Source organism: Oxyura jamaicensis, chromosome 11, assembly GCF_011077185.1.
Source record: "Oxyura jamaicensis isolate SHBP4307 breed ruddy duck chromosome 11, BPBGC_Ojam_1.0, whole genome shotgun sequence".
Classification (NCBI taxonomy): domain Eukaryota; kingdom Metazoa; phylum Chordata; class Aves; order Anseriformes; family Anatidae; genus Oxyura; species Oxyura jamaicensis.
The window spans coordinates 19160293-19186705 of NC_048903.1; the positions used below are offsets into that span (position 1 = coordinate 19160293).

Sequence of the window (26413 nt, forward strand, 5' to 3'; positions counted from 1 at the left end):
TTTGTTTTTCTTTGGAGTGAATTTGGTACCATTGCTTATGTTTTTTGAAGTACCATTTATCATTGGCAAAAAGGCCTCTCCATTACAGTATGAACATATGTCTGTTGTACTCCTCAAGGAGTGGCTGCAGTATTAATTTACTAATTGAAGCCAGACACACGTAGTTAAATCACTGTGGGCTTCAGTGCAAGCCAGCCACCTTCTGGTACATTCAGAATCTTTGATAGCCTCCTGGGGCTTGTAGCATAGTTGGTCCCTTGCAGCATGAAAATACAATATTGTTTCACTTACAAATTGCAGTCACCCTCCTGGCTGAGATGCACTGTTGATCCAAGAAGGGAAGTAAGAGGTTTGTCTTTGTTCACAAAAAAAAAAAAGAGGGAGAAAGGAGACTGTCACTAAAACAGTATCAAAATAGGGATTTGTCTGAAATTAAAGTGTAGCATATTCTGGTGTGTGTGAGAGATTAGCTTTGATTTGTACCTACTCTGAGCTCCTGGCTTCACTAGCGTGGTTGGGACTGTCCCTCCCCATGTGCTAACTGAAAAAATTCACAAGTGCAGCATCGTGTATATGTCTTACCATGTTAAACTTAGAAGAGAAGATCCAAATATTTATCTGCAACCGATGTTTGTAAGCGGAGTCAAGTGAATAAATCTTCCTTGGTGTGCTAACACTGTTTAGGAGGACGTGCTAAATTTTGATCAGAAAGTATTTTCCTCTGAAGAAATTAAATATGTTGTAGCTGATTCTATATTTCCACATAGGTGCGTAGGCATGAATACTAATAACAAATGAAAAATACTGACCTAAGAAGTGTTCTCATAGGACATTTCTGGCTCATGCTTTTAATATAAAGCAGTGTTATGGGACATTTGTACATCATATATTAAAAACAGTGTTTTGGAAGAGAGCCCAAAGAAAAGGAAGTAAATTTATTTGCCTGCATAAAATTTTTGGTTGCATGTTAACACTAACCACTGTATCTCATGCAAAGAATGCCAAAATCTGCTTTCAATGGAAAATTTTATGTGCTGGAACTGGGAATCATATCCAAAATCCTCAAATTAAAACAACTAATCAACCTAATGATAACCATAAGCCATATATGTTGATGGGATTTTTATTTTCAGTCTCTTTAGAATAAAAATGCAGTAGTAAGTTGATATTATAGGCCTATGCTCATTAGGCAGTACCCATTGACTTTTGTTGAGATTTATTATTAAAAAACGTTGATCTTTAATCTCCTGTCTTTAATCTGGTTTCGAGATTTGGGAGACAGCTATAGAGATGTAAAACACAGAATCAGGCTCAGTGAGTTCTTGACATTAGGAGGCCGTAAGGTGTTTTTTTTTATTGTTGTTGTTTGCTAAGCTGAAAACTCCAATTTTTTTTCATTGTAGGCTGGCCGCAGTTTCACAAACCCCATTTGTGAATAAGCTGTTCCATGGGTACAGATACCCGTGCCGTCTGAGCAGGCAGGAGCGGCATGGTACGGACACACAGGAGGTGGTTCCGCAAGAGCCCCCGTGGTGTTTCGGGTTGTGCACCCAGGTTTTCTGCCACCTGGGCCTCCCACTGTACCACCCATCTCAGCTCCCAGGTCCCCTGGATAGCACATTGGTGACTGCAGGCCCCTAGGAAGATGTCTTTGGTCTTAAATCTGATGAAGGTCAGCTAAGGCATCTTGACATGTCATTTGCAGGACTATATATACATATAAGCTGTGCAGCCAAAAGTGGAGTACTGGCAATAGCATTAGCAGCTGCCTTTGGTAATGGTACATGAAAATGTTCCATGAATTCAGAGCCTTTTGTTAATTTTCTTTAAAATATTGCTCTTACTCAGAATGTTGTTGGCGTCGTTTTCTGGGAGGCTATAAAGATGTTAGCTGAATTCACCACTGCTTTCACACCCACAGTGAAAAAGTAGAAAAACAGCCCACTTCTCCGAACCAGGCGATCCTTTAAAAACTAATTTGCATTCCAAAATCAGGTGGGAGAGGAATTTCACCTGAAGAAAGAAGAGGTATGAGGAAAAGGAGGAGGGTTGGGATGAGGGGCTGAATGAGGGAAAAGAAGAAAAGATAAAAGACAACCAGATGGGTTCACACACTGTCTAAGGAGGTAACTTTTGCATGACGGCTGTAATTCCGCTGTTCAGGTAACTTCGTGAACCTCTCAGACTTTGCCTTTGTGGTTTGACATCTCTGGAAGCCCTCGATGGAATTACAGCATCATAATTCACAGGCATCTGTTCCTTATTATATACACTGTATAGTGGATATAGCAGAATTCCTGCTGCCAGCTAGCAGGAAAGAGAAGTAATATTTCACAGCTCTGAAGTAAAGGAGGTCTGTATTTCACAGTTATGACAACATAGCTGTCAAATATAGCTTTTTAAAGTGTTACATATGAACCCAGACAGTTTTTATGGTAGCGTTTGTTTCAGGGGGCAAGTTAAGGTGAGCCTTGAATGGTCTGGAATTTAGCTACTTGAGAAACTGTCTTTCCCACTATTGTTAGTTGTAGCTGTTAAGGTCAGCTCCTGGGTGCTGCACCCCCCAGCAGAATACCCGTGGTTGGGTCCACCGAGTCGGTACGTACAGAATCACCCAACAGGCGTTTCTGTTGTTTATCTGTTTGGGGAAATACAGCAGCTCTCTTGAGAGGTAGCGCTTACAGTCGAACAAATAAATTATTGTGAATGATTCCCGTGTTGTGTTTACACTAAAAGACAGAAGGCTGCAAAGGATGCACGGATATGCAGCACAGTTTCTGGTGTAACGTCTTTGTGGGCTCTAAAAAACACATTGCGCCCCCAGATTAAATATGATAAACCTCAACTATTTGTAAGAGTACTTAAGCCCTCTGAATTTCAAAATGATAATTTCTCAGGGAAATTTTAGGGCATACTTTGGAAGATTTTTCCATAGCCTTTACAAAGCTTTGTTTTTAAAGATGCTCCGTTGCCATCAGCAGATGCCCTGAGTAAATGCATAGTATTGTGGTGTTTGCCATGGAGCTGAGCTGTTCTGAAAACATCATTGGGATGTTTAAATATGATTCTGAGGGCCTGAGTGTGAATAAATGAACACCACGTTCCCTGCACGAACCTTTTCCTTAGTTTGGTAGTGTTTTTCTGGTTATGAGCTGGTAATATCTTGTAGCTTGTATTACATTTGGGACCAAAAGGTGGACCAGCAAAGGCTCCAACCCAAACCAGTTGTGTGGCTTGAAGTAATATTTTTTCAGTATTTTTTCAAGGTAGCTTTCTGTTACACCTTACTGTAACAATGCATGTTTAAATCAGCAGCAAGTTATTGGCACTTTCTTCAAATGTTGTAAAGGAACACTGTTCTCCTATGTAGAAGCATAGAATAATAGAATATTCTGAACTGGAAGGGACCCACAAGGATCATTGAGTCCAACTCGGCGTGTATCAGAATATTTCCTTAAATATTGCTGTGCTAGAAGTCTAGAATAGCTTCACAATTTTCTGTTTGGCAGCGAAAAATTGTTGAACATCTCTACATACCATTTTAAATAGTGTTTGTGTTAGTTCTTGAAATAGTGTCAAATCAGCACGGTTACTGCTCTGCTGGACTTCTCCCGTGAATTAGGGGACTTGATTTTACAGAGCTGCATTTTAGAAGCAATTAAAAGAAAAAAAAAACAGCAGTCTGAAACTCGCCTTCTGCAACCTGACTTCTGTTTCTCTGGCTCTGAGGAATTTTAAGGTTGGTTGAACATGGGAACAAGTTGCCCAGAGAGGCTGTAGAGACTCCATCTGCAGCTGATCATGGTCCTGAGCAACCTGTTCTAGCTGAGCATGCTTTGAACAGGGGGGTTGGATTAGGTGACCTCCAGGGGTCCTTAACAACCTCGTCTATTCTGTGATTTTGTGGTTCTTAATAGTATTGAGTTATTGCACACACAATAAATAATTCTGAAATATTTACATCTAAAAAGGGTTGCTGTTCTGCACTTGTCGGACATGTCAAACTTTTAGGGTTCTTATGCTCGTTGTGCATAAAAGTCTTATGTAGCGTGTGGCTTTGATTTGCATTGTGCAGTTAAAAATGATAACAGATTTCCTCCCTCCTGCGTTTATCATAAGGAAAAATTAGCTGTGGAAATGCCATGGAAAGCAAAAGGCTGAGCACGTTGTCCTTACGTAGACCTGACAAGTTTTTAGCACTGTACTTCTGTGATAAAGTTCGAGTGTTAAGAGCTGAAGAGGAAGTGATCTGCAGACAAAAAACATGTCTAAGGAAGCTGGTGGGAAAAGATGAATGAATGCCTCTTCTGTCCTTCACCCTCAAAGACATTCATTAAGATTGTTCTACGTTTGACTATGCAGATTTACAGTAGCCACAAGATTTATGGGTTGCATAAAGTTGTTGTAGCAGACAGTAAAATTAAGGCAGAATTTGTTTCTTGTTTTTTCCTGTCTTTTCCATTCAAAGCCGTTGCCTTTTGTTGGACTTGAGGTATTAACTGCACTGAATTGCTCCTCCCAGAGCCGACGTGTTAGTCTTTAATGTGTGCTTTTGTCCCTCATTTTTCCTGATAGGAGTTGTACACATGGCTGCCATGATAATTTAGCTAGATATTCTTTTTAAAAATGTTAGCAGTCTGTGGAGGGAAGGGAGTAGGAAATGAGTTTTTTTTGAGAGGAGGATTAATTGAAGAGTGCCATCTCTCCCTTTCTTTTAATTTCTCTTAAGATTGTTAAAGCTGTTATCGCAATTTTCCATGTTGGAATTATTAATTAGGTCTATGACTTTGGGATTTACATGTAGATTTGGGCTGAAGGGCTCAGCTCTGCCAAGATGTCACACACAAAAATGGGTATTGCAGCCAAATCTTCAACGCTGCTCTGCAAAATTGGAGTGCTGGAGCACTCCTGAGTCAGGCTGAGAGAATGGTTTACGGGATACAGATTTATTCCTGTGAATTGCTCAGTAATGGGGCTTTATCCTACTTCGTGTTTTTGAAGACTACTTATATCTACCCCTTAACCTTTCCTTGCTAGGAAATCATATCAAGGAAGTGAGAAAACGAGCTAGGTTGTTTCAGAAGCATGGAGCTGCGAGGCCTGTAGGCCAGTAAACCAGGTTTGAGTAGCGGTATGTGAGTAAGGAGACTAAACTTGAGTCCCGTCTGCTGCAGAATCCGTAACCTCCTACATTTCCTTCCAAAATGAGAAGCCAGATGCTCAGCTGATAAATATGAAGTATAATGAGAATTAGAAGGAATTAGAAAATGCCAAAGGTTTTGCCTTTGATGTGAGGAATTTTTAAAATTGATCTTAGCTGAAAGTTAAACACATATTCTTGAAACAGTTACAAATTACATTTGTCTGACAAAGCTAATCTTGCTCTGAAATGTTTGAGAAAGATCAGCTTTGAAAAATGTGACGAGTAACTTCTACGGAGGGTGATTTTGCCAACTCTTGAGCGTTTGTCTGACAAGACAGACTTACTGAGGCTAAATTTTCTTTGACTCGCAAGCAGACTCGGTAAATAAATGGAAATACGTGAAAGGTCCGATTTCAGTTTGAGGAAGGAATATTTCAGCAGTTACTTTTTTCTCCTTTATCACAACTTAACCACCTGTGGAGTGGCCAGTGCAGCATTTTCTGTTCTCTGGGTAGCTGCAAAGCTCTTCCCTCTCACGGAGGGTGCTTTGGGGATGCCCCAGGTCAGGTGCTCGGTAGTAGCACTATATACGCCGTTCGGCTGATGTCGAAGTACCCCTCACTAGTGCAATGGAAGACTTCACAGCAAGAGTTCAGCTGTGCAGTATCTGAGTGCCAGGGATTCTCTAATATATCAAAGTTGTAGATGTGAAGCCAGATAGTTTACATGATAGTGATTTATAACTGTTGACATATCCTCTATTCAAGCTGTGTGCTATTCATGTTTGTGTTTATTTTTAATGGAGAATGTTTAAAAATGGATAAATATTACTTTTGTCTGGTCAGATATTTAGAGAAAAACAAATATAAAAGATGTGCTTTTAGACACTGCTCAATCCTCTTCTTTATCCCTAAAAAGAAAAAAAAAGGGGGGGGGGTGAGGAAGGGAAAACTGTGGCTGTCGCACTGAAGTCGAACTGGAAAATTATTTGTAGGTAACCATAGTAGGTTAGGTAAGATATATACAGTATGACTGCATTCAGTGCATATCTTCTCTTCCCAGTTCTGAACAGTTTAATAATTTCTGGCATCTGTGAAGCAAAAGATGTTTTTTAAATAAAGTTTAAAATGCATTTTAATATGTACATATAATACGTATGTAAATATTTTACCTGCTGGTGCTTATTTCTTTGATTTCACTTTATTGCATAGCTTTCCCAATCAGAAAATGAATACTAATTATAAATGCATCCTAGTGTATTCTCAGAAGTGCAGCATTGCAGTCTGCATAGTGGTAGCTGAAGCTACAGGAAAAGTACTGTTAAAAAGTTATTAAATCTGGAAGTGAAACAAGTATCTAACCTCACTTGTGTCCCAAGCCCAGTTTTGTGGTTAGTGATGTGTATGCATATCTATATATACACTCAAATATACGTGTGTGTTTGTGTATATATGAAGTTACGTATATATACATGCACACATCTAAATGAAGGATGATGTATTTGGACACCATTGTTTGACCAGATGATGAATTGCAGCTCAGCTGTTGAGTTACTTAGTGGGAGACTGGGAAAACAAAATCACAGCTGTACGGACCAGCAGTAGCCTCTAAGAAGCAAGATGAGTAACAGTGGGCATTCTTAGCCATTTAGTATCCTTGCAAAATGCTATTTTATGAAATAAAAAATAAAGATTAATTGCATAAAGAAACTTGTATAATGATTTAGTGTCAGAATTTGAACAAATCACATTTTTATTTGGCTGCCACTGCAGTTTTTCCTACCACGTACAGGACTTTTGTACCAGTTGTGATTTGTTAATCCAGTCCTGAGTTCTTCACAGCAATACCGTACAACAGGGCAGGAAATACCAGGATTGTACAGTAACTGACTGGGCTATATTTAAGAAGTGATGTATTTTTTGGAGTTACCTACTAGTCAAACGTAAGGTTTTCAGTAGATAGCAAAAACATGTACTTATGTTTTACTGAGTTACTGCATTAGTGTTCTGGTTGTAGTTACGTATTTGCAGATTGTTGACATAATTACAGCTGTTTAGTTGAATCGTTAGGCAACTAAACTTTTCAACAAATAAGTAAATACTAGCTCAGTGGTATTGAATTAGTGTCCAATTCCCATGTTCAGACTTAAACTCAGAATTGTGTTTTTCCACAAACATTTGCAGACATGATGAAAAAACCCCAAATGGATAATTTTATTAAAGAACATTTCCATATTTGTATGATTGGATAAAGCTCAGTCTTTTGAAAGTAACATTCTGTTTCCAGAATAAATCTAAGGGTATTAAGTAGAGGTATTAAAAATTTATGAAAACCAGAACCTGGTATGTTGGTTCAGTTACCATCCATCACATTTAAAAAAAATACATCAGCCATCAATCATCTCTAAGCAGGATGAGGCCCTTGTAGTCTTTATTTAAACAATACATAACATTTTGTAAGAAAATTATCTACAATGGAAATAGAGTGACACTGTTTCTTAAATATTTTCATTACAGTTTCCTGTACTTGGACAGTTTGAAAGCCCTGTAGTACTGAATGCTACTGCGTGTTAGATCCTAATGTGTTTTACGTTACCATGTAGCATAAGTCATGGTCAGAGCAATAAATACTCTAGAAAAATTGTAAACCAAACGTTAACACTTCAAAAATTTCATATGATATATTTTTGTAGCAAAAGCAAACCATTAAACTGATTACCGCAATACTGCATATAGAAAGCCTTACTTCGTATTCATTATTCTGAAAGACTTATGGTCCAGTTCTCCCAGTTGTTTCAGATTAAAAACAAACAGCAAAACTGGGACTCATGCTGAATCTCACTAATTGGCACAATACTGGGACGTTTCAAGGATTTTCCCAGCGGTGTGTACTTGAACTTGTCGCGTGCTGCTGAAGTGTCGTTGTGCTATGAGCTCCTCTGCCTTTCCTGACTCTTACAAGGAAATGGGGTATCCAGCGGTGGTCACCTGCTGGTGGTGGATTCCACAGAATCAGCCTCTTCTCCCTCGTATTCCAGTTCAACCTCTTAGTACAGACATTATTAGTCTCAGTATCATTGACCTCCAAATGCATAAAAACTACAGGCTTCAAAAAATAATAGTTTGGTTGTATATTACAAAATATTTTAACTTCTTTTTACTAGCGTTTTGCCTCTTACATTGATGATGTTCTTTTGCCTGAAGCCAGAAAGCCTAGAAACAGATATACAGGATGTCAACTTCTAATGCAAGTTGTTGTCCTCTTGAAAGCATGCGATGATTTTCCTGGTGACTGACACAGTGACCAGAAGAAAGCGGTCTGGTCCTTTAGTCTTATCCTCTGCATACATTTTCACTAGGAGCACTTTCAGAACACTTTAACCTCCAGTTTGAGGTAGTGTTTAAATTTCATCCAAGTCCAGAAATTGACCTGCTTTTTTATTTTGTTTTGTTTTCTCCCTCAAGACAGCGTGCCTGCAGTGCTGAGGTTTCTCTCTGTCCGGGACATCAAATGTTCTGTCCTCTACTGGGAGAGGGAGAGACAGTCTGTGTGTGTGTCAACATGAAAAAGATCAGGGATTTATGAAACTGAGACGCTGTCATTAGATAAGACTGTGAGAGTCAGCTGCGAGATGATTTAAAGGGTGATTTTTGCACATTTTGTTTTTTTTTACTAGTAGTAGAGCATGCTATTATAGGAAAATAAGCAGTAATATTTCTCAGCTACGCAGGTGCACAGAAGAAAGTGCTAAACTGCTTAGGAAATGTGTGTGTTTTTTTCCTGTGCTACTACTTTTACACTTGCAGACCTGTTAATCTAGATTCAAAAAATAGTTCTTAAATGTATGCTTTCTCAGAGACAAAATAACCTTTGGGACTCCACTGGAACTTGTAGCAAATCTGTGGGTGAGCAGTGAACACACATAAAGAATATTAAGGCATAAATGAGCTGCATCTGCTTACTGACCGCATTTGTTTTCCACAGTTTTTAAGTATGCATTGTTGCATGGCCACTGGTACGAGATCTGCAGAGATAACAGAGCTGCATTTTCGTCTCTTTCAGAGGGTCCGCAGAGTGCAGTTTCAGCTTCTAATGAGATCCAACAGAACCAGCCCCAGGCACTACATTATGCACTAGCCAACGCTCAGCAAGTCCAGATCCACCAAATAGGAGAAGATGGACAAGTCCAAGTAGTATGTACTCAACCTTTTCTACATTATTCTATTTAAACAATCTGCGTTACTGCAAACTTTGCTTCAGTTGAAATTTATTTTTAAGAAATGACCTATCACTTCTTAAGCGTGATTTTCAGAAAATAAACATTGAAGTCTTTTAAAAATAAAACAACTTTTAAAGGGTTATTTGGCAAAAATCTCAGTGCAGGATTTGCTCACAAAATTGTTACAGATAAATGCACATTTATTGCTGACCAGAATTGGGTAGTCAAGTCTCTACTTGGCCATTTGCTTGCACAGTTACTATAATAATAATAGCAGACCTACAAAGTGTACAATTTACATGTAAGAAGTAGTTCTGACTATGACTTCCAAAACAAAAATGCATTTGATTCATAGAAGCAGATTAGTTTATTTTCATTTTTAAAAAAAACTGCAATTTAAAGCATTTTTGAACATCTGTTGGGCCCTTTACATGCGTATCCATTCAGATACGCATATATAAGTGAAAGGTATACATATTGACGTTTGTTGACCATGAGACTCTTTATCAAAGACTCTTTATCCACTGCAACCCACGGCCTAAATGTTGTCATCATTTATCTTAAACGTGGCGATGTCCCTGAAACACAAGAAAGTGGTAACTGCTTTTTCAGCTCGAGGGAATGATGCGTATAGGTCAGTCTGAGTCAGTAGTAGGGGAGTAGTCATCTATACTGTTGAATTGAATGCCAAGGATTTAGTGAATATCTATAAGCTTCAAGAGTTATGATGCAAAAAGATTTTGTTGGAATTTGTGGACAAACTAAACACACTGTCCTTGAAGCAATGTATCTGCAAAAAGATGAGTGAGCAGTTCTTTTGTGGAATGCTGCATGATACAAAGGTGAAGAAAGTCACCTTCTTCCCCCCTTTCCCCAGACAAAAAAAAAAAAAAAAAAGCTTATTTGAAAACACTATAAATGGATCTTTTAGATGTTCGGTGTTTTTTCCTGGGAGCCCTGAGAGCTTGATGTTAAGGAGGGAAAGTGATTCTAATCTCAACGTGGACTGGGCTGTGCTCTAATTTTATATACAGTCTCTATTGTCAGAGTGATACTTTCAGTATGTTTTTTCTCCCTATAAATAGACAGTTTCCTTCCAAAGGAAATGAAACTGTTTGAAATAGAGGGATCTGTGTTTCTTTGAAAATCACATGCAATTGTTCTTGTGTTATAAAATAAGAAGAGCCTTTGACAGAATTCCAAATGATTATCTTTAATCTCTGTCTCATGCAAGCATATTAAAATGAACACAAAGCCTTATAAACCCTGAAGTAGGTTATTTAGAATCCAATCTCTCTTCAGGTACATCATAGTAGCAAAGACTTCTCAAGGCTGGTCAGGGTGCATGAGGAATTCCTTCCACTTTCTTATCCATGTTTTGATCAAATGATAGGCACGATACCATTCTGAAGTGGCGGCTATGGCCAGCAACACAAAGCATTAACCTTATTAAAACCGTTAGGGCAGATTCTCAGCTAATATAAGCCAGTAGAACTGCATTCAAATTAATAACTTTGTGCCGATTTATAGCAGCCTGGGAGATGGTTGCTAGCATGGAACTGTACCCACCATAACTTCGTGAATATATAAAGATTTATGGATACTTACAGATACCTTCTAAGAATAACTATTTGTGAGTAGTTTTCTCACATCTGTTTTGAAAACTGAGTTTCTAAGTTCTTTAAATGGATTTCTTGTTTTGAACACACAGGTTTAGGAGAGCTAATCTACCAAAGCGTGTTAGTCTTACATTTTGTGTATCAGTCAAAAATTGCAGATGCTTCTTTCGTAGAAAAATGCACTATATAAATGTAATTTATTGTTTTGTCCTTTTCCTTTTCCTGCTACATGAAAATGAATGATTTTCTCTTCAAAACACATTTCACTTATACTTTGCATGAAAATATGGTGAAATGTGGTTACACTCTTTGAAAGCAATTTTTAATGTTTTTCATTTAGTAAGTATTTTGCTTCCATCTACAACTGTGACTACATTAAGCTGTATTGAATCCAAGTTAATAGCTTCTTCCTCTAGTTTTGGTTTACTTCTGATGCTTCCTGGTGTTTTCTTTTGTTGTGGATCCCGCAGGGACATCTCCACATAGCCCAGGTTCCTCAAGGCGAGCAAGTCCAGATCACGCAGGACAGTGAGGTGAGCCAAAAACAGGGGTACCTATGGAGCGGGCATTGGCCAGGACATAGGGTCCCAATCCAAAAAATGTACCTCTGGGAAGTGCTGCAGCATGCTACAGAGACTGAGAGGGTAGAAGTGAGCATGTGTGCTGGGTCCGGAATGAAATGTGTGCCCCAGCAGTAAATGCAATATGCTATTTGTCTTTTTATTTTTCCTTGACCATCTGAGAAGGCTGCGTGTGTTATGTTGTTAATGATTCAGGTATTAGCCGATGGTCTTCATTAGAGACAGAGTTTAGTACTGCCAGAGTGTTACAGGAAAACTATATGAGTGTTGTAGTCAAACTACATCTATTAAAGATAAATTCCAGACTGAAGTCAATTTACTTTCATTATGGATCAAGTAATCTGGCACTGCACTATTTGCACTTCAGAGTTTTTTTCCATAAAAATAGTACAGCAGAATAGAAGTGGATAAATCCAATACCGAACCCCGCAATTTTGACTTTTTTTTCCCACTCAGGCAGAACAACTGAAGCCATCTCAATTTACCTGAGTTGAGGGTCTTGTTGGTTATTTAGGAATGTATAGAGACTCCTCATGGCAAAGGCTGCTATCAGACGTCTTTTGCTCTTAGAGTTCGCTTATGTGAAAAAGGCATAGCAAAATAAAGTGAAGCATAAATACAGACCACAATATTTACTCTGTATGATTTCCCTGTAGAGTTTTAATTCAACATTAAGCATATCTGTTTGTGGGTTAGTTTAATCCATTTCCAAAGTACCCTAAATAGCATCTCATAAAACGACTTCTGGTGAGGAGGAATACTGACGACACAGGGGGAGGTATTGCAGAGTAAATATAATAAATATTATATAAATATTACAGCTAAAGCCAGTAGTCTTGACAGAGCCTGTCAGACCTGCAGAAGAAAGGAAGAATCAGAATGTTTTGGGAATGCACAGTGTGTTATAATAAAGTTGAAACAGTTTAAAAAGCCACTGGAAAAAAAAATCGGATTCATCAGCTACTAGTTGTAAATGATCCTGAGGTTTAAACACCAGTGTCCATTGGTTGGGAGTTTCCTGAATGTAAGAATTTTAAGCACTGCATTTGTCTGTGACAGATGAAGACATCTGGTTTTGAATTTACTGCAATGTACACAGCTTCAAAAAAGACGATGTGTTGCCAGTAAAAGAAAATGTCGAAAATATGCAAATCAAAGAACTAAAATTCTTTCCTGAAATGTCGTATTTCACTGCAAGTCTTGGTGTTAGAGTAACTGTTTTCTCTTAATCTGCGTGCTTTTAAAAATGCATCTCTGAGCATACAAATAAAAACTCAGTTTGTAATGACACTGCTTTGATTTTTAGATTTTGTAGCTACAGTTTCCTTTAAAGTACATTACTCAGAATTTTTTGTAGTAGATGTAATTCCTGTAGTAGAACTCTATTTGCCTTTATCAAAATTCAGTATCAAAAACGTGTTAGCATAGGCAGTGACTTTGTAACACCAAATAGTGACAAGCATTCCATACAGATGTTCCACTGCTAATTCTAGTTTAGTAAGGCTTTGACTTACATTTTCAGTTTTATGTAAATAAGTAAAAAATTAAAATCTTACCTCAAAGGCCATACCATCAGACTTTGCATAAAAGTGCTGTACATTACACACTAACTTTCAAAAATGAAAACGTGCAGGTGCTGAAAAACCTCCTTGCTTTTTTAAAAGTCTGTTTATCCTCTGTGGTTGAAGCGCCGAGCATTGAAGTGTAGCTGAATTGCCAAAATAGCCCTCAGAAGAATTTCCTAAATTAATAGCTTTCCTTAGTATTGAAGCTGTTTAATAATGAGATGAGAAACAGGCCCTTCTCAGGATAGAGAACTTTCTGAATTCCCAACTTGTATTTATTGTCAATGCTCTTATTTTACAGGGAAACCTACAGATACATCAAGTTCATGTTGGTCAAGACGGGCAGGTAGGAACAGAGCTGAGTTTTAAGCAGCATTTTACTTTATAATTGTTGTTGCAATTGGAATGATTTGGCATTACTAGTGTCTGTTTGAAAGAAACAAATCTGTTCTGGCCTTTGTCTAAATAAAAACTTGCAAAATGAGAAAACAAACAGTATTTTGTCTGTGGACTAAAAGTATTTGATGAAACTTATATAATTTCTCCTGCAATATACTCTGTCCCTGTGTTTTATACTTTCTTTGGCCTCTTCATTCTAAAGTTTACTAACGGGATTGATTATATTACGTACAGTATGTTCTTTCCGTGTTATCAACTGTCACTGTGGCCAGATGTGGGCTGCAGTCTGTGCAAACCTAAGAACATTTATTGCTGAGTTTTAAGCAGCTATTTTTTCATTATATGGCTGCCTTGGGAGAAACTGATCTTTCACATCTGCTTTTGTTCTTTTTGATAAGATGGCTTTATTAGGTGCTTATGCATACATGAGGTAAGAAAAAAAGTTTTTACTTTGAGTGATGAGTCAATAAGTGTTAAAATTAGCAGAATTTCCGTGTCAGGTGTTGGCAAAATTGTTAACATCTGATCTCAGACATGCTTTACTAAATGCTGAATTATTACAATATCCACAGCACAAGAATATTCTGGTAGGAAGCTTTCTAGCCAGGCCACTTGAAAAAATTTGTTATGTTTCTTCTTGTTCGTGTTGAATAATAATAAGCTGTGAGACATATGGCTAGAACTTGAGTACTGCACTGAATTGAAAAGGCTTAGACCACAAAGGTTCTTGAACTCTAAGTCCTTGAAAAGTTATTGGTACTCTGAACTTTTGACCACATACAGTGTTTTATATGGGGAAGCAATCTAATCTGTATTTAAAAAGCAAAGATTAAAAAACCCTGCGCTTTAAATGTTCGTTACTGAGAATTTAATCAAAAATACATTTGCAGAAGTGAGACTAAGAAAGGTGATTTTCTTGAGACGTTTCAGAACCTTTGTTTTAGAGCTAAGTGTTAATTTTTCCTTCTGTGTAAAACATTGCTATCAAAATTATGTTGTCCTAGAAAATTAATATTGGGTGGTGGTATGTATCTCTGACAATGACATGTATGGATTGACTTGAATTTGGTGGGTTACACATGACATATTCACAACAAGTAGGCCACAAATCGCATCTCTCACATTTAAAAAAAAATAGAATAAAATCATGTAGTCTAGAATATTGTTGCAAATCCAGGCTGTTTTTAAGAGAAATGCTTGGATGATGATATTTTTCCTGAAACCCCTAATGCTAAGCAGGGACTTGTGACCTGTGAGTCCTTTCATACAACTGTAACGTTCAGCTGTCTCATGCTAAAATAGTTATGAAGTTAAAAAAGCTTACAAAATCCAAATGCCCATAAATTGTGGGTTTTGGTGACCAAGTTGCATTAGTACCTGGAAAATCAAGCTGCACTGGAAAGACGGTGTTGTAAAAGTGCTTGGTTGTAAATGTATGTGCACTTGTGCATATATATGGGTACATTGTTCATTGAAGTGTGTGACAGTATACACAAGATAGGGAAGAAAAGCAGGATTTAATTGATTTCTGTTGAAATCAGCATCAGCAGGTTATCTGTATGAAGCCATCAGTGCTATTATACACTGTGCATACTGTAGAGGTAATTTGGTTCTGAGTGGTTGTGGCTGGATATGTCGGAAGGGAAGTTAGCATCCAGCTTTTCGGAGGAAACTTTTTTTTTTTTCTTCATGCTCTCAGCTGCATTTCAGTGCAGAAGAGTACCTGCTGTCCCGTGGGACTCGGCAGCCTGGTGTTGTCACGCTTCAGCTGGCATCTGCGCTAATCCACAGCAACCCTTAAGCACCTCCAAAAGCACTCGCTGCTGAACGGTTTTCCACTGGACCAAAAAAAAAAAAAAAAATAGGAGCAAGGAACTATTTAGGGAATTTTATCTCCCTTCTTCACTAGACATTGAAACCTTCAGCAGCAGTTGGAGCCCTGTGGGGCTGTTTTGCAGTGAAGTGGATGAGTAGCACTCACATGATTCCTTGCAGCAGCTGCGTGCACCTTATGCCAGGGGGTAGAGGGGAGCTCTGTGGCTCAACTGGCTTCTGCAGATCAGCTGAGCTGTGCCGAGCGACCTTTTTTTGAGCTATTAGCTCATAAAAAGTGCAAAGGAAAATGAGTTAAACTAAATTCTGTTTGTGGTTTAAGAATGGAAGTTGAAACTAATACATTTTCCTTGGCACTCGCAGTGGGATAAGAGCACAAAACCCTGTCATATGATACGGTTTGGTGGTAATGGAAGTCAAACAATCCAGTAGCTTGCAGTCATCTGCACATGACCTGTGATCAAAAGGACTTGTGTGGTTTTCCCACCTGTCCGTTACTTTTCAGGAGACGGTCTTTTTTTTCCTCGTTAGGAAACTCAACGCACCCTGCCAGGGGACACCGAAGAATATTGGTAATAGGGAAAGTGATTACTGCGTCACATGTGAGACTTTAGTCAGCTATCAAATATTCTTAGCTGACCAATATGTACTTATTAATAGTACTAGGTCTCAGCTTGGCTTCATACTATTCCCTTTGAAAATTCATCTTATTCTTCTGCTTCCCGTGTATTATCGTACACTATTCTGCCTGTTCAGATGAGGTTTAGGTCTGCCTCTTGATGAAGGCTTTTGCTCTGAACCCTAACTTAAAGGTTTATAAGAAGCCGGGGCCGCAAAGCGTGGAGCTGTTAACTTCATAAGAACAAAAGTAAAAAATGGCATAAATCAGCTGTGAAACTTCATCAGTAAAACCTCCAAGGTGATAGATGGGTTTTAAGCCTCGTGACACTGGCAGTAAGTGGTAGCTTCTCTGCAGAGCGTTGCAGTTGTTGATTTCTTTTTCTCCTCCCAACCCCATTCTGAATCGTCCGTTCTGGTAGTTGCACTGAATTTAGATCTTGTTTTTCTGGCATCATTGTTCATGGAACTAATGAAATCATGCCAAAATGAAAAACTCTCTACCTACACATGTGTTCTATTAGCTGAAAGCTTCATATTTCAATGCACATTTAATAAAAATACCAAACTGCAAAAATAATTAGACTTCGTATTAACTAACACTTGAAGCCTTTGACCAGTGGGAATTTCTTTGGGCTTGGCGTTCTATACTTGTGAATTAGCAGAAGTCTTCTGCTGTGTCTCTCTCTTTCCTCTGATCACCTGGCCTCCTTTCTCCTAAACTTCATCATTTTCTTGCTTTGTGAACTTTCGTATTCTGCATCCCAGGAGGTGCTCAGTGTGCGTCCTGCACAAACCGTGCTGACGTAGTGCCACACGGTTTGGAAATATATTGGGGTGTAGAGGGACAGAAGAGGCCGACCTCAGCAGTTTGACAGCCCTTGATATCATGTTTTAGACACTCATTTTTTTTTTACATCTGCACAGCCAGTGTTTCTACATTGTAGAAATTAATTAAAATGACACCAGGCAAATGATCTTCAACTAATAGCCTTGGTTTTTAAATTAAAAATTTAATGCACTTTAAAATCTAAAATAAGATCGTATATATTACTGGAGAGCTGATAATTTGTTCTGCTCAATGAACAAATAATTAATAAGAGTAGCAGTATTAGTTCACTTAATCTCAAGTATCAGTATCTGTAGGTATGTTAGAATAATGAGGGGAATCCAGAACAAACAGTACGTATGGTTTAGCAGCAAAAAGCTAGCAAATGTAAATTGCTTTTGTACTGTCATTCTTCCTCCTGTGTGTATGAAATAAACACGTAGAATTGCTTCTTGATTCGTTACAGTTTTCAAAAAGAAACTTGACATCTTATATAGTTGTAGACACAATCTCTTCTAGATAAATTTGTAATCAGCGTTGCGCTGAGATGTACCCAGAACTGTTGAGCTACAAATACCTAGAGAGAGGGGGTCACCGTAATAACACTAACACATTTCCCTGCTGCTCAATGAGGCATTTGTACGTTATCTCCTACTGAACCTAGGCTCTGACCTTGCTGCTGTGGGCTTTGTGGCAGCTCTCAGGTCCAGGAGAGTTCAGGTGCAGGGCTGTGGAGGTGGCTCTCCAAGTAAGCTTTAGAAAAGCGTCCTCAGTATATGCGTGATGATTGTTATGAGAGTTCATGAATCCACGGTCAGAAAAGAGATTCTTGCAAAAGTGCCATTGTGATGGAGAAAATACAGCAGACTCCAGTGCTGCAAAGTAGCAGCTAGCTGCTGTTGGGCCTTGAACGTTAGGATATACACGGGTATGAGAAACAGATCAGCAAAGGCTTGTCTTTAATGTCCTCAGGAGGAGAATGAATCTGATGTCTTGTTCAGATCTGGTTTCAATACGCACAGCACACCCTGTAATACGGCACAGGAGGAGATATGACCTCACCACCTATGTTTGAAACATCTGTCCTACTTCTGTACTCTGCTGTAGTCTGAAGCGAAGGGCAAGCTGTTAAATCTTAGAGCAATGGAAAAGGGAGAGAAATGGTTCCAAGTGTTCAGAAGAAACCCTGCTCATTCTAATAATTCCACGTGAAATCCAGGGACCGTTACTTGCAATCAGATCAAACTAAAATGAGAATAGGCTTGTTTGTAGAAGAAATAACTTACGAGCTTATGTTAAGCCTCTTCATACCTCCTCGATAATTACTGAGATGCTCACACTTGGCTTTTAGTGACGGCACCATGGTTTTTTAATGTCCAATTTAGTCCGTAACTTGAGCGTGATTTTCAGTTATACAAACAAAAACGTGTTGACATATTAACTCGGCTTCTGCTCACTTCTATGCATTTTGCAGATGTTATTTCGCTAGGAGAGAAACCGTCTAAAGTATTTTCTGAATATGCATTCTAATTGCCTTTACTAAGCCTTTGGAAATAGATACTGCACTTTCTATCAATGTTACCAACTTCAATAATATTATCTGAAACAGAGAAAAGAACCGTATTTCACAGTTCTCAGTTCTCATATAATGCATCTAATTTAAAAGTTCTGGATTTAAAAATACTAGAAATTGTTACTGGGATTCTTTGGTCAAGAATGATTATAATGTAAGAGTGTTTTTCCTGGCCCTAATTTTTAAGCAGTAGAGGGCAGTAGTATTAAGATGATTGTCAGCCACCTTCTCAGCAAAAGCTAAGAAATGAGGAGGAAATTCGAAGTGCAAGGAATGTGCTGCTCCGACATCAACCTTGTAAACTGTCGTACCTTGGGGACAGAGACACATTCACAGCGTGAGTCTTTCTGCATGCATTGCTGACATAGGGGCTGTGTGTGCACGCGCGTGTGCTTGTGTGCGAAGGAGGGAGAGGAAGAAGACTTTAACTTCTGCACCAGCTGTAGTAGTAGATTGAAAAAGCTTTGTCCTGTTTCAGCACATCTGCTTTGAATAATATGCACAGAGAAACAAACAGGATTGTTAGAAGAAAAACAACAAAATTAAAGACCCAATATAGTGCAGCTGGAACTTAGACACTGCCTGTATGGTTTTGGAAAAGTAACTGGTTATTTCTAAATGATTCTTTGGTAATAGGTTGTACTGAAGTCCTGCAGGTCGGCTGTATTTTTAGGAGCAAAACTGAAGAGAAGGATTTTCAAACAAAATGTGCTTTGTGCAAATTTGATGTAGAAGCACTATGTATTTACAGCTAAAGTAAGATTACTTAAACTTTAGCATGAGCATTTTAATTGCAATTTTTATTTTTATTTTTTTCCCAAGAGGTTAGGTCGTTGTGCACATATACACCATTGGCAGCCTACAGAAGAGCTGTTCTCCACTTTAAATTCTGTTCTTGCTAGCAGATCAACCAAAATACTTGACAGACTTCTAAGTTCTGAAAACTTGGTCTTCTAGAGAAGGTAGTATTTTAGGTAAAGAGGTATTTTAGAACATGAAAATCAAGAAAAATAATTTTAAAGCAGTTAAGTATATGAAGATTTACAGATCTGTATGGATTAAAAACAACTTGGGAAAAAAAACTTTCTGAGGAGATCAGTAACAAAATATTTCTAGAAAATTACTTTTGTAAGAAAAAAGTAACGTGTGTGAAGTGTGTGAAACTAAAAAAAAAAAAGTAGCTGTAATAAACTGTTTTGGGTATTGAATTTATAGAATTTAAAATGCATTTGTAGAAGATTTGTACCTCTTTTGTAGTTGTAAACCAGGATATGACTCTGTCCAGTGGCATAGCAACTGATCTTCAGTGGTCTTTGTCATTGTGGCTCTTACAAGTAGCTTCCTGCACATTGTTATATTTGACAACAGAACAATGATTTTCTTTACCCAATAATAGGAGATGATATTGGGGAAAATGCAGTTGCATAACGGCAGTCAGGAAAGCATGAGAAACTATGAACCAAAGTGCGGAAGGGGATCTGCTACTTAGGATATGTTATTGGGAAAATACATTCTCTGTAGTTGAAGAATGCAAAAATAGTTCTGATCTTTCATTGAAAATGCCAAATATGTTTTACTCCATACCATAATTTATCCACTTTCAGAGAAAATGCTGAGTGATTTAGAAGCTCATTGAAAGTCAACAGGCCTTGCTCTATAAATGAGGTACCATTTTTGAAAACCACGTGTGTTGTAAATCCGGGGATTCTGTTTTGGTAAGACTTCAGTTCTAATGCAGCTGGGTTGAGGGCACCATTTCCTTCCGTGTCTGTGTCGCTGAGTTAAGCGATCCTTCTGCCTTTCAGCTGCCTTGGAGAGCCTTGGAAGTGAATGCACTTTTTCAAACACGATGATCACGTGCACTTACTCGTTGTGTATAATTGTATTTCTCTCCTGAATAATTATGTGGAATTTCAGAAATGAGTTATTGAATGGCTGAGTTCTGTAGACATTGCAGAAAGCTGTAGCAGATATTGAAAGCCACAATGATTCGAAAGTAGCTTCAGTTTTTATACTTATGGTTTTAAATGTCAAAATGTGTAAAGTACTTTATTTTTCTCTGTGAAGAACCTTAATGTTCTGTTACAAAAAAGTGATTGCTATTTTTTTTTATTATCTTTAGATTCAAAGTAAAGAAATGGCAGGAGTTTTTTTTTCCTTTTTTTTTTTTCCATTTTGGTAGCAGTTTCACTGCATTAACCTGCCCACATACAGCAATTTTCATGACTTTTACTGCTTAAAGTTGCTTTGTAACTCTTTTCCTATACAAAGATTTTTTTAAAAGGGGGTAGGAGGGCAACCCTGGCAAATTTTAAGCAGCGTACAAAAAGGGTAACTAGTCGCTGCTATAATTTTGTTGTCTCCTTCACCTTGTTGAGATTTAAGTGATTTTTCTTCCCGTTGTTCTGTCCCCAGCTTCTTACTCCTTAATTATGCGTTCTGCTGGGAAGGCAGTAAAAAAATATCTTTTGTACCAGAGAGTCAGCAGGATCACATCCCTGCAGACTTTACTGGGTCTTAAGTTTCATTAGTAAACTAGCTGCATTTAGTTCTGTCTGTGCTTTTTTGTGCCAGAAGGTACTGCTTTATTTTACGGAGAAAGCCGGCGATGTTCATGCTGGCCTGATGCATCACCAGGAACACTACCCTGAACTGGGTCAAGAGGAAAAACTGTTTTTCCAGCAGCACGGCCCATTCTCAAATGTAGTCATCTTTGAAGCCCTGATGGCAGTCAGGTGTTCCATTTTCCACTCTAAGACATGTTCATTACTACATTTTTCTGTTCCAAGGTGTAACAGCTATACATTGGCAGTCCCTCGAGCAGTTTGGTATTCGTGAAATTGAACCCTATTTCATTCATCATGATGGATAAATATTCCCTCCTTTTCAGAGTGCTTTCAGAGTGCTTAGCAAGGACTTCTAGAGTCTTTGCCTGTTTTCCATTTATTATTCAAGTTTACATTAAGCCAGTGGGAGAGCAGACAAGACAAGATGAATCCATGTGATGACATGTGCAGGAAATACACAAATGCTCTGTTTGGTTTTGGTTTTGTTTCATTGGAATTTTGCTTGGGAGGAGTGGCACCATTTCCAAGCTAAATTAATAATACTAATAACGACGACTTACATGAATTAATTTACCGTTATGATATCTCCAGCTATTGAAAATAATTTTTCATTGAGTGGTTGCTGATCCTGAATGCTGGCTTAACTTTTTTAAAAAAAAATTCACATTGGGTTGGGATTGATCAGATCACTTTCTGGAAAATTAACATATTTCTGCATTTTCTTCCCTCAGCTTTAAAGCAGCCTTTATGTGGTGATAAAAGACAAGCTCATTGCACACGTGTGGGATGACACAAGCAGTAGCTATTACACGCTGGTATCCTTAGAGCACCAACAAACTGATCTACGTGTGGTGACGTTTTCCTCTGAGTGTAGTAGTGGGAAGAGTGCTTTGTGGTGCCAGTATATATCCAAGTGGATTTTACATGTTGGAAAGGAAGGAAACATGGAGGAAAGAAACAAACTTAACCAGGCTTATCAGGAATGGAAGAAAGGAATTGCTACTTTGGCGATAAACCATGTATTAAGTTGCTGTTACAGTGTACTTAGGGTTTGGTGTGCAGCTGTCCATGTGCTGCAGTCTGTTAAAGGTCATTAATTGTTGTCATGCTGCTGCTCAGCATCTTGTTTAAGATGTGAGCTCAGGAAACCACGGGCAGGCCTGCCCTCTGCTCGGGGTCTCCCCTCAAGGCCACTCATGCTCACCGGGTACCAAAATGCTTGCCTGAGATTTAGAAAGCCCTTCTTGTTTCACCGGTTGAATTATGAACGAGAAAAAGTCTAAACGTAAACTTCAGTTCTTGCCTAAAGATTGTCCTGTCAGATCTAAGGAGCGTGGGCCTAGTCCAGCAGACGGAGAAATTTCTTCTGCATGATGCAGCGCTGGGCTGCTCTAAACCAATTCAACTGCGTACGTAGGACGAATGTAAACATTTCAAATTGCTATTTCTGATTTCAAATCTAACCATTTCCTTCTGCTTTAATCTACAAGTGTAATTTAGGCGAGCTGCAACAAAAAGTCTTATTACAAATGAGCTTCCCTAATCAGAAAGTAGGAGGCTGGCCTTGCAAAGCCAAAGCAGCAGAAGGATGCGGCTGGGATAAGGAACCTTTCAAATCAGCTTCTTTAAGATGTTTTCCCATCTTTTGATGATCAGTAATTACTACACTTGAGCAGCTGCATTGTGCTTTGTCTTGCTTTTTTTTTGGTCTTTTCTAATTTGGGACCCAGCCTACCTTTATATGCTGAAAAAAATACCCCTTGTTCAAGGGAAAGTAGACAAAATCTTCAGCAGCAAAATCTCTTATGTATTTAAGGCATTTTTTTACTCAGTTCAGCTTTTGGCAAAGTTTATCATGAAGGAAATAGCTTTCCATTAATAACAGAAGATTCAAATTTGACCCTGCTTTCATGCTTCATTTCAGTGACGCAGGTAAAGATTTGTTTTGGGAGCAAATAGTAAATTCCAGCAGATAGTTGGCTCTAAGAGCAGAATATAACGTCTGTGTTTTAAACATAGAGCTTTTCCCTAGCGCTTCTCGAGATTTAGACATTATGTCACACAACTATTTTCTTCTTCTGTTCAGAAGTCCCAGCTCCCAGTACAATATCTTAATGACCTATCGAGTCTTGCACTCGTACCTTTCTCGCATCGCAAACTCAGTTGCTTTTCTTTGGCTTACAGATCAAAAGTAGTAAAGTGTGCAGGGGTGTGTTTAAAACCAGCTTATTTTAATACTGAAAAATATTACCTTTTTTTTTTTTTTCCCCAAATTATTTGTTTCTTTTAGTGTAAGTGTTCTGGCTGGTGGAAAAATTAATAAAGGTGATTTGTTGATCGCTTATAGGTACTTTGATACCGTCCCTGAACGACAAAGTCCATGGAGTGATCTGTGGTGGTTGTAAAGCAAGACTGTTTAATGAAGGTTTTGGAAAAGGATAATATTTTGTCATCTTTTTTTTTATTTTTCTCCTAAGAGGGTGGGTTGTTCCATTAAAATTCCATTCAAGCAGACAGGAGCATTTATAATGCTCCAAAGAATATGTTCTCTATTTTGGAGTATATTATGTTCTTTATTCACCCAAATCTTGTTTTAATATTGCTGTAAACTTAATAAGAAGAGATGAGATATGAAGCGATAATCTTTTAAATATAAGGAAAAATAATTTTCTCTACCTTCATAGAAGGCATAGGTCTAAGCTGTCTCTTATTAGAGATTTTGGTAATAAAAATCTCTGCTTGTAGAATAGCAGTCATCACAAAGCTATCTTGCTGTGCTAATCTAGAGAAATCATTTCTTTTTTGTTTTGTTTATTTTTTAATGCTCTTCATTTATGATTTTTCTCATCATGTGATATGAGCCCTGTCTTTATGCTGCAGATATGTCCTTATCCCATCACTTTGCATGTTGTAATAGTTCCCTGCTCGGTTATTTGAAGTAGTAGGGATGCCCCTAGTATCGTGTGTGTTTTCAGAAATCCAGATTTCAACCCAAGAAGAATTTGGGGGGATGAATGGTACAATTGGACTGTCAGTACCTGTGATGAGTTGACATCGTATATTTTACATATCTTTAGCTGGATAGCTGTTGGCTGACCCCGATGATTGCTTCGACACGGAGAGATCTCATTTCATCCCGATGAAAAACGAAATTCTCGTGTGTACGTGTATGTGTTGTCAGCTTGCTAAATGGCAGGTATAGAGTCCAGGCCATTAAAACACAGTTAAACTTTGCACCATGTTAAGTACAACAGTGAATCTTGATGATTTAAACCTGTCTCCAGATTTCCATATCGTCTGCCGAGGTTAAATTATCTGTGGGATTTTTTTGGTGTTTCACAAATGGTGGTCGTGACGTATGAAATCTTTTGTGACCGATTGAAAAAGTGAAACAACTCCCCTGTTTCATCTTCTCTCTTTTAAAACATTTACTTTTTTGAAGATGATGGCCACAACAGCCATCCCTTTTAAAAATTAAACCACAGTGACTCGTTTGCAAATGAAGAACGAGCTTATCTTTTAGACAAAAACCTATGTGGTTTACATGGACTTTCCAGCGCTTTTCCAAGATAAAGTTAAACGGTGAGATTTCACCAGCTGATAGGCTTTGAACGTCTGTTGTTTGGTTTTAATCCTTTCCATAGTTCCAATATATTTTCAGTCCACTTTTTCAGAAATTTTAAATTCTTAGAATATTTTTGAGCAGCTGAGCAAATACCTAATTGAAGAAGGATGATCAGAGAGCATCCTTTTGTGATTTGTATGCTGACTTAGAACAAAACATACAGCTCTGCAGTTGGATATTTTTAACAGTTAATGTTTGTTTCAAGCAGATTCTGACATTAAAAAACTGCAAAATGACCAATTTGCGGCTTATTTTAGAGACGGAAATCCCGCATCAACAGTGCAGCTTTCAGTTCTGATCTCAGACGCTATTTTAATTATCTGAAATATATTTAGCATATTGAAAATCTTTCTGTATTACTGAGAGTAACATTTGGAAAGTGTATTTGGAAAATCATCCACAGCAGCCTGCTTTAGACATTTATTTTGTGTTCTGTGAACAGAATTCTTCTTTCTGGAATAAGTACTTTAAATTATAAACTTGATTGATTTTTATTTGATCCAGTCTGCTGGGATTCATTGTTGTATACAGGCTCCATCAATTACTCATCTAGAGCTATCGGTTCCTGCCTGGTCTGGAAGCAAAAAGCAGTAGTTCTGCTTCACGCACAGATACTCTTTTCCGTTGATAGAAACTCTGGGCTCCAACCAGGACTGGGCTATGAATGAGACTGTTTTAATTATTGCTTCATTTATTATTATTATTATTACTATTACAACTGTTCTGAAACATATCATTCCATACTTCTGGAATGGTGCTAAATATTTGTGTTAAACCGTACATGCATTGCAGAGTTCACCAGCAGGAAGTATTATAATTAAGTTATTTATCATGTTAGTGTGATTTTTTACTTATTGTTTTGTTACAAGTGGCTGGTAATGTCACTTAAGTGAGGTATCTCTGTCCCACAGAAGGAGGTGCTGTCTTCAAATCCAGCCCACCTGACTTAAGTTGTGTTTTGTTTCCAGGACCGTGTTTTGCTGCAGAGCTGGTACTGGCGGTGTTGACTCCAAAACTGTCGGTTCCTTGGTTTCAAAGGTCAAGAAAATGAGGGTTGTAAAAGTTGCTTTAATGCATCAGGCTCAGATAGAGGCAAAATGTCGATGGTGCAAGTGGGTAAGGAGAGGAAACAACCAGCAGTGAAAAATACACGAATCAGTACCCCTGATTTCCAGGTGTGTTGTGCAGTTTTGGGGGAGTTTGTTAACAGTAGTGTGTGTGTCAAAGATAGGATATCAGCTGTGCTGTATGTGTGAGCAAAGGAGGTGTGCACGTAGGGAGCAGAAGGCTGTAAGAAAGACCAAACCAGAGACCACGCTCTGAAAAATGATTGAGATTGTTTCACCAATGGCAGGGTGACTTCTGTTGTTGGCTTTGGTGTGGGATTGTGTTTTCCTTCAAGATTGATTTATTTTATAATAGCTCTCCTAAAAAAATGTCTGTGCTGTCTGTGTATCCATGCAGTTCATGGGAACAGGACATGGATCTTCTAAGGTACATAAGAAAATACCGAATAATTTTAGCTTTTGGTGTGTATTTTTTGTTCTCAGTGGTGATAGCTCAGAGATTCTATCAGAAACCTGGGGAGAGGAGTGATCAGTGAATCATCTGTTCCGAGTTAAACGAAATATGACTTAATCCTGCATAATGGGAACGGAACTGTCAGAAACATTTGCACTGGCTGAATTCTTTTCCAAGTGATGCTAAGAGTTTTACTATTATTTGGTGTCCAATAAGTTCAACACTGGACTCTTAACAACAAAAAAAATCACTCATGAAGTTAATGAAGCCCAAAACCTGAGAAACCTTCTTCCGTAGGTTCTCCAAATTACGATGACCTTC

The 26413-nt window shown here is 38.2% G+C and overlaps 1 protein-coding gene across 4 annotated transcripts in view; it reads left to right on the forward strand.

Moving 5' to 3' along the window:
- The window catches only part of BANP (BTG3 associated nuclear protein), a 144405-nt gene that overhangs the window by 64174 nt on the left and 53818 nt on the right, over positions 1-26413 (forward strand). For 2 of the 4 annotated variants that reach the window (XM_035336871.1, XM_035336873.1), the window contains exons 9-11: positions 9206-9336; positions 11452-11514; positions 13429-13473. In XM_035336871.1, coding sequence (XP_035192762.1) covers positions 9206-9336; positions 11452-11514; positions 13429-13473 — 239 coding nt within the window. Of the gene's footprint in view, positions 1-9205; positions 9337-11442; positions 11515-13428; positions 13474-26413 lie in introns of all 4 variants that reach the window. The other 2 variants (XM_035336870.1, XM_035336872.1) reach the window with 1 other exon arrangement.